We start from the raw sequence: 9080 nt of genomic DNA on the forward strand, positions 1-9080 counted from the left end.
ATCTTAGTCTCCTTCATCTCTAATCATCCATCTGTTCTACATACCATTTCATTTCAAACACATTTGGAACATTAAATGAATAAAGATGTTAACCTTAAAGACACACTTTTGGGGAAAGTGTCAGATTATGTCAAGGTTTGGAAGTATCCGGGTGACTGTGCACGTCTGCAGACGTTGCAGCCCCAAATCTAACAGCGTATTTGCATTTTTTTATCTGCGAGTATGGCTGTGATAAAAAAAATAAAAAAATTAATTGATTCAAATTGGGAATTAAATTGGAATCCCTACCTGGGATGTGTTTGGCCCAACCGATGTTGACCACCAGTTCTCTGTCCGCCAGGTCACACAGCGTGGTGAGGGCCTTGATGTCGCTGTCTGGTACTGTTGGGTCAGGCATGGCGTAAATCTTTTCTGGCTCGGCCACCAGCAGGTGAGAGACGATTTTGTTATCTGCAAGGCAGCCAAAGGCAACTGACATGACCACCAGACAAGGAGACAGACAGAGACAGAGAGATAGTGAAATTTTTGTCTTGGAAGGGTAAAAGCTGTTCCACACCATTCAGGTGCAAAAATGTGAAAGGTCAATGCACAGTCTCTAATGAAACACCTGCTGTGAGTAAATACAGCTGTGGTGAGTTAATACAGGTTTTTTTGTTTTCTTTTTTTCTGTAAAATTAACAACCTCAGATCATCAGTCTTAATAAACACAAAATACAGTTTTCAGAAGAGGATTTCATTTATTATGGGGGAAGAAAAGCGATCCATGGCCAAGTTTATCAGAACAACATCCTGGGAAGATTCTGTTTCAGGTCCAAGTCCTGAGTTTGAGAAGGCTGCTGCTCCGAACACTGATTCTGTTTCCTTCTTTTTTTTTTTTTTGTAAAAATTCAGAGGTGACAGCAAAAACAAGAATCCCTGGGTTCAAGGTCATGAACTGAAGGACATTCTCTGTTAGGATTTACTGGTGGAGAGTGAAATTTATGGCTCCATCAACATCTGCAATTCTTCCAGGTTCTGAATCAGCAAGGMAGCCTAAGACCATCAGACTACCACTACCATGCCTGACAGTTTTAGGAGATTTTTTTATTTTGAAATTATGGTTTTACGCCAAATGCAACCACATGTACAGCTTCCAAATATTTCTTTATTTTTTTGTTCTTTTTGATATTTTAGCCTCCTTCCTGTTCTTTTTAAGCAGTTTCTTGTTTCTACACGCCAGGCAGCAATAAGGCGTTGGTGTGGTTAGTAAAATCCAAACAGAAACGTGGTTGCTCACAGTTAATTTGTGATTTAACAAAGGGGCCAGTTGTATTTTCACATAGGATTAGATTGGCTGGATAGTTTTTTTCCATTAATAAATGAAATAGTGACAAAAAACAGCTTTTTAAATGACTTAAGACAATTTTTTTCTGGCATTAGAGTGAGTTTGAAAATCTCAAACCTTTAAAAGTGACAAAAAACAACAACAACAACTTAAGTCTGTACACATAGTGATAAAGGACTTGGCATAAAACACAAGGTGTGGATAAAAAAAAAAGTCACAACTGGCTCATAGTGTGCCCTATTAAAAACAAAATAAAAAAAATATTATTTATGGAGTCAAACATAAAAATGCAAGTACCAAAAACTAAAACATTCATCGAAAGACTGCGAGTTTTAAAGATGATTATAACAAGCAATTTAAGTTACCATAAATGTTTGCGTTTTGCATCGTAGCCATACAGAGATTTACTTTACGGGTGCATATAGAGAGAAAGGATAACTCTGCAAGCTAAACAGCTCTGCAGGCCACAGTGACATGTGGTGATGAGACCTCTATGGCCCATTAGTAGCAGACTGATATCCTACTTCCAAATTAATCCACAGACTAATCAAGCATGGGGATGTTGGTGCACGACGGAGGAGCAAGAGCAGAGARAAAGATTGAAAAAGATGGGGGGAGGAGATTAGGGATGAAAAAACAGGCAAAGACAGGTAGAAAAAGAGCCGCAGACTGATTGTAAAAGACGGACAGGAAGCATCTGGAGATGTGATAACTAGGCAGATATAAACAAGAGGGAGTGAAACAGAGTTGTGAGGATAAGCTGTGTATTGATTTAACACAGTCCACCACCCCCAAATCTTTTATATTCACACAAATGAAATGTATGTAGCCACACACGCCCGGTCCAACTCTGGGGTCATTTGAGCCTCACCACTCCGAGTCACACTGCAGTACCTGAGAGTAAATCTTATTTAATGTTTCCCTAATTAGAATCAATGGAAGCCCATTTCCAAACCCTGGGCTATTGTTCTGTTCTCAAACAATCAATTGGGACGGTGAGGCTAGGGATTGGGCTACAGACAGACAGGCTGTGTGAGTGTTCCTGTCTGCGAGGATGACAGAGGCGCAGGAGGATTTCGTGTGTGACAGAAATAAAAGTAGCTGTTTAACAGAAAATAGGAGGAATATTTGGACTTGTCCTCTATTACAAAGGACAACCTTTTGCTAYATTAACAAGACTAAACATAAACTTTATGTTCAGTGCTAGTACACACTCATCCTCTTGGCATGCCAAYATAAACACAGTGCACACAAAATCAGTTTATCCCMTCATTTCAATAATTAGTGTTGCAGAAGTCCCAATAAGCTGCCGTGCAGCCATTCAGCATATTGGCCTAGAGCAGAATATGCTTCAGCTTTAGGCAAAATGGGCTTTGGGGAGCAAGCTGCTAAACACCGCTCAATCTGCATAGCGTCTGTGTTTGTGTGTGTGTGTGTGTGTGTGCGTGTGTGTGTGCACGTGTACGTTGTGTGTACAAGCAGACGGTTAGCTAGAGAGCTAACTCTAGTTTGATGTGGTTGCCAGATTGGATTTAATCCGGATTAGGGTTACGGCTGTTCTCCTGCCCACCCTCCCTGTTCCTCCTTCTCTCTCTGTCTGAGAAACGCTCTCATTTAGGCTTAATCTCCCCACGTCTCTACCTGTCCCTGTCACTCTCTCTCACTCTCGTTTGTTAGGTGTTCACTCGTTGTGCTTTGGTTTTYATTCTCTGAAAAAGCAGCCGATCCAACAAAAATTAAATTAATATACTATTGATAGGAAATGATCTTAAAAAGATARCAGTAGAAAAACGTAGAGATAAACATTGTTCCAAACAGCTGGGTTTCTTTACAACCTGTGTTTCCAACTTTCTATTTGCAGGTTAAGACAGTTCAGCATTCAGACACAGATTGCACACAGTTGTTAGATCTGAAATGTGTGTGAAGGTTTATTTTCTTACATGGCTTCTTAGGAGGCAAAGCCAGCTGTGGGTTCAGGTACGGGCTGTTGTCTGCATCTATTCGGCGTTTGTATTTTTGTCTTCCCCCGCGAACCCTGTCCAGACGAACACCTGGAGGACATATCAAAGAAAGGAAACAAGTATTATTTTCGTGMAGGCAAAAGAGACACTGATGATAATAAAYACATCATGGCCTTAAGCACATTCTAACTCAAAGAAAAAACATGCGAAAGCAGACATCTCCACTTAAGTATGTGTAGTTTTTTGCTCATTAATAAACTTATTTATTCACTCTTATGTGTTTTTCTAAACTTTTCTTTTTACTTTTAGGATCGACTGAAAGCTACAGAGACACTATTCCAGTTCCAGTCTTTTCCCACGTTGTTTCACTGGTTTTCTGGCTTCATGTTGCCCAATCTCTGCCTCCCGATTGCTGTCTCCCTCTCTGTCTCGTTAATTAATTGACACAAAGGAGTCCTAATTGAATTAGGCCTATCCCTCAAGGGATTGGATGTTACCGTGGTTACCACTTAAAGGTGGATAAAGAAGACAGAGGTGTTATGTGCTTTAGAGGAAGAGAGGGAAAGACTGAAGACGATAGCAGCAGARAGGAGAGAAGAGCARGCCTGAAACACTGAAAGTTTTGAAGGCACACAGAAATACTTCTGTACTTTTGTACAAGTGAAAATGAAAGCAAGTAACTTGGGAGAGAGATGAAATATTTRTTCAGAATTGTTTTTATCCTGATGCCTTAAAAAATGTGCTTCATGCTAAACAAATGTGCAAGTGTTGATGGCACTTTAAAGATGGACATATTTGCAATTACAACCAAAACCATGCACATCAACTTTTAAATAAAGCAACTGAATTTTATGAAATGTATAAYTTTTGCTCATATTTTMCAACTGCAAGYTGTATGAACTTAAAAGCTTATTGGGTTTAAGTGTTACAGGTAAGGTGTATTTTTCTAATGAGTGACTGTAGCCTATAGACAGTAACACCAGATATCAAAATGTGTAAATTTAAAGTGTGAGGCGTTAGGTATTTCTGCTATCCTGGAAAGGGCTTACAGATGAAAGACATGGCCTCSTTTATCACCTGACCTAAACCCTGATAACAACTTGTGGACCTTTCTTAAACAGGACATTTAAAAGGGAAGGAGAACAGCCCAGCTCTCTGAACAGTGTCTGGGAAACACCTGCAGTTGGTGCCAGAAAWGTTTGATAATCAACAGTTTAAAAAACTGAMAGAYTCCAAAAAATGGTTTCTAAAWTATGCTGAGAATAGTACTACTTCTAAGTACTACATTTATTATGACAAAAACCTTGTTTTACTAATCAACTGCAACACTAGGAAAGATTTTCTTTGACACATTGCACATTTAAATTATTTCACCGTTTTGTAACTCTACACAGGAAGAGAGACCAATGAGGATGTGAAAGCAAGAAAGATTTGCTCGCTCACAGAGATCTAAATCATTTGGAAAATATGCTGACCACATTCAAAACAACACAGAGACTTAACATGAAGATTTCAAAAATATCACGAAGGATAAACCAGACTTGCGAGTATTTATRGATGTGCTTTATATCTAGCATATTTAAACTGCACACAATCCTTACTGAATGGCGTAGGCACTCATTAACTCTACTGTGTGTCTGTGCGTGTGTGTTCATGTATGCAACTGCTTGAGGCGGAGATAGGGGGACAGAAGGACTGACAGTCCAGGTACAGCAGGGGGCCCAGTGTCAGCAAACGGTCAAGAGACTCTTAACACTAGGAGGTACAAACCTACTCAAAAACCTATTCTGTGCTTTTTCCTCTCACATACACACTGAAACTGCATCTACATTTCTCTAACCCACACTGCCGTGTTGTGTTTGTAAGTCCTGACAAGAAGCACGCTCACTGGTGGTCCTGAGAAGGGAGAGGCAAATGGAAAAGCAGGCGTAGAAATGGTAAGGGACAATAAAAKGAAGTGCAATTTAAATTTTCTGGTGCAAGCGATCATTCACTGAAGAAAAATGCTCAGTTTAAAATCAGCACAAAAAACGGCAGGGACCTCTAAAACAACAATCGTGACACCACCAGCGTGGCCACAAAATTAAAAGGCAGCATGACATCAAAACAGAAATAGAATTAAAAAAAAAAAAACAGAAAGAAAGCAGCTGCTGTAATGTTACCTATGTGAGCAGAGAAGCCACATAAATACCAGTGTCTACAAATAAATACTCACCTTATTCAGTACTGTACACAGATTATATACTGTATTTAGTCTATGTACTAAATACCTAATCATTAAAGAGGATTATATGTTGAAATAATATATCCAGACAATTCAATCCAGAATATTATTCCAAATTCTAGTTTTTCTGAAAATGTTCATTTAAATGGATGGTTGATCATTTAATGTTCCTGTATATAACTAACTTAGATAGAAAACTTGCATGAGCTCCTCTCATGGTAAACAAATGTATGTCTTTTCAATCAGCAATGTCTAAACAAATAATAAAGTTTTATGTTTTGCAAAGTACTTTGTGGAATTTCATATCATTTGTCGTTAATCAAGGTATTTTTGTTGTGGTATTAAATTTTTTAAGGTTTCTAGAAGATTCTCCATTTGCCCTAGGCTGTAAAAGTGTGGGTGTCATAAACCAGATAAGGAGCTTTTCACTTCAACTCTCTAGTAAAGAGTTGAGTCTTCCAGCACAATATACTCGCATGATTTTTGAACGCTTTCTTTTACATTCCAACTTTCAATTCTCTCTCCTCCTCGTGCAACTAAAAGACCCTGAATTCACTTCATAAAGTGTCCCTTCTAACTACCTCATCTATTTTCCACCACATTAACTCTCTCTCAGAACTGATTAATGGTCAAATCTAAATGAATCAAATTAAAAATTGAAAATTATATTTCCAAAGCTCACAAAAAAAAAGAGACAGGAGGAAGCTCGTAGGAGAGTGAGAGTGTGTTAACTCCTCTTAACAAATGAGCCTTCAAACCATAAAGAATGGGCGAGAGAGGGGGAATGAAGGGAGGAGATGAGAGGGGAAAAAAGACGAGAGAGAAGAGGGCCGTGGGGGAGTAAATGTGGAAATTAGAAATAATGAAACATAACACGGAAAGAGAAGAAAGACTGAACACAAAACAGAATGTAATGACTAAAAATAAATAAAAAAGAGCTCTTGTACGACATGAAATATGCGGGAAGAAAAAAATCTGAAGAATACAGCAGACTTTGCCTAAGAACATGAACTTTTCATGATACAACCTGAATCTTCTGTGTTTCATTTGGAACTTTATGCGTCAGACCAACCCAATGGGGTACAAAAGTATGAAGTGAAGTAAAAGATACACGGTTTAATTTTTTTAAACATAAATTTCTGAAAAGTGTGGCGTGCATGTATGTATTCAACCCCCCCCAAGTGAAATCCAGTATAACAACTTCCCTTCACAATTCACCTTATTAGTAAATACAGTCAACTTGTGTGTAATTGACTAGAGAAGCATTAGTTGAAGTAGAAAATGATTGAAAATTTGTTTTCGTAATTGGCTCCCTTTGCGGTTTGCCACAAGTTATGTGGAGGACAAAAAAAAGAATGTGCTCTACTTACATGAGATCAATCTGGCTCACATGCATAAAGCTGTGTGACAAAATAAATAATGATGCGCATAACCCTAAACACACCATAACCATTGGTATGACATGATATGTTCAGAATCTATGCAGGAATATTTGACTGGTGAGTTAACACTGGTGAGTGGATTAAATATAAATGAACACCAAGCTCACTGTAATATGTAAAGTTATGCTATGATGTACCAAACAAGAAAGATTCTAAGGGGTGTGATTATTTTTGCATGGCACTGTCGATGGAGACAAACCAGAGTGATGTCTAAAAGACAATACATCCAACTAGCAGCAGCCCTTAACTTGCTCTCTCTCTCACACACAGAAACAATATCCCAACATATCTGTTTTCCTGTCACTGGTATGTTTTCTAACTTTTTTGCTCTCTTGCCAATATTGTGTTACTTTAGTTATTTTTCATACTTTCAGTTATGCACGCACATCCACCAAAGTGTGCTCACAAACACTGCGACAGTGATGAAGGTGAATGATTTCTATCATGGGAATATCGCTGTCTGTCAATAGCCCGATTTCCACTGATCACATCAGGATAGATTTTTTTCCTTTTTCTTTTTTACACAGTGCTGGCGTCACTCTGTGTCAGCACATGTGTGTGTGCGTGATTGCGTGTGTGTTTGTGAACAGATGAAGGATTGCGAGCGAAATGCCTTTGACACCTGAATGCACATGCAGGAGAAAGACAGAGGGGAGAGGAAAAGACAGAAGAGGATGGAAGGAAAAACAGAACACAGATTGATTTCAGATGGTCAATGAAAATGGTGAGAGAATTGGGGGATAAATAAGAGAGTCGTGGGAAGGAGCAAAGGGGAGGGGGAGTAGGTAGACAAGTAAAATGAATGAATTTTTGTAGATCACAGCCAGAAGGAGTTAACTGTAGATAGACGGTTAAAAAAAAGAAGCAAATTGTGGGAGACGAAGGAAAAGAGAGAAATGAGGGACCACATATTCCTTCGGTGTATTAACTGTGTTGAAGTCACCTTAAACTAGTTTTAGACTTAGATGCTGTTTATATGTGTGTTACGCTGCAGTGTGGATGTAATAACATTACAGTTTTTCCTGTGCGGCTTTATGGACTGATGGGTGAGTGCAGTGGGCAAGACAAGAGTCCCATTTAACTCTAGTGTGTGTATCTGTTACAGGTATTACTTGTGTCTGAGGACATAAATCTGCTGACACGTTAACATCGCAGGGACTCATCCTTTTTGCTGCAAAGCGTAAGCCTTTTCAGCAAAAAAACAAAAACCTGAGCATAACACTTAAAATGTAACGGTTAAATAATGAGTAATCGTATAAGTATGTATTGCATGACTAAATACAGGTTGACTCCAGAGAAAGACACACACACAATGAAAACCGAACATATTTTATGTGCGGCAAAAATGTTTAGAATACACTGGTGATGTCAGACATTTGTCCGATGTCAGAGATGAAATAAAGGCGGTATGAGTGAAGTTGAGAGGCGAATGTGTGGTGTCATGCAGTGATGTTTGTTTAGACCAGAACAGATCTGAACAGCCGTGCCTAAGGCAGTGGGCAGGTGGCTGTCACTGGAGTGTGAATTTGTAGCTGCGTGTGAGTGAGATCGAGCGAAGTACCAGAAGAAGTGTGGTCTTCTTTGCGCACATAACACGATGAAACTACAATCTGAATATTCCACTGCACATTTAAAGCATCATAAACATGCCTAAATAGAACTAATAATTTATAAACTGTTAAAGTATCAAAAAACACGTTTTCATATGTGTCTAAATTGTAAAAAAAATAAAAATAAATAAATAAAATAAAATAAAAAGAAGAAAAAACATGCTGCAATTTGTGAAACGTGTATTGTTTAGGATGCATCACAGGTTAATGTAAAGCATGTGTACTGGGAGGAAGGCTGTAAAATTCACAAGGCCCTACTGTCTCAGAATAGTTTGATGATAAAATTTTTTTTTCTTTTTTCACAGTATGTGAATGCTCAAATTGTCAAATCATTTTTAGCTAAATCAATTAGGAAGTAGGTTGCAATAACGACAATTATTTGGCATGAGGTAAGTAAATTTTCACCAGTGCAGACAGAGAGTCTGCATAGTGTAGCTTATGCATTGTTGCCATTTGGTCATAGCTGCCACATTTGAAACCCACACACACACACACACACACACACACACACACACACAC

General features: G+C 38.6%; 1 protein-coding gene across 5 annotated transcripts in view; it reads right to left on the bottom strand.

Annotated features, from left to right (window-relative positions):
* The window catches only part of esrrga (estrogen-related receptor gamma a), a 98936-nt gene that overhangs the window by 29319 nt on the left and 60537 nt on the right, over positions 1-9080 (bottom strand). For 3 of the 5 annotated variants that reach the window (XM_008405746.2, XM_008405745.2, XM_008405749.2), the window contains exons 5-6: positions 3265-3375; positions 289-471 (exon numbers count right to left, since the gene is read on the bottom strand). In XM_008405746.2, coding sequence (XP_008403968.1) covers positions 289-471; positions 3265-3375 — 294 coding nt within the window. The remainder of the gene's footprint in view (positions 1-288; positions 472-3264; positions 3376-9080) is intronic. The other 2 variants (XM_008405751.2, XM_008405748.2) reach the window with 1 other exon arrangement.

Source organism: Poecilia reticulata, linkage group LG3, assembly GCF_000633615.1.
Source record: "Poecilia reticulata strain Guanapo linkage group LG3, Guppy_female_1.0+MT, whole genome shotgun sequence".
Taxonomy (NCBI): domain Eukaryota; kingdom Metazoa; phylum Chordata; class Actinopteri; order Cyprinodontiformes; family Poeciliidae; genus Poecilia; species Poecilia reticulata.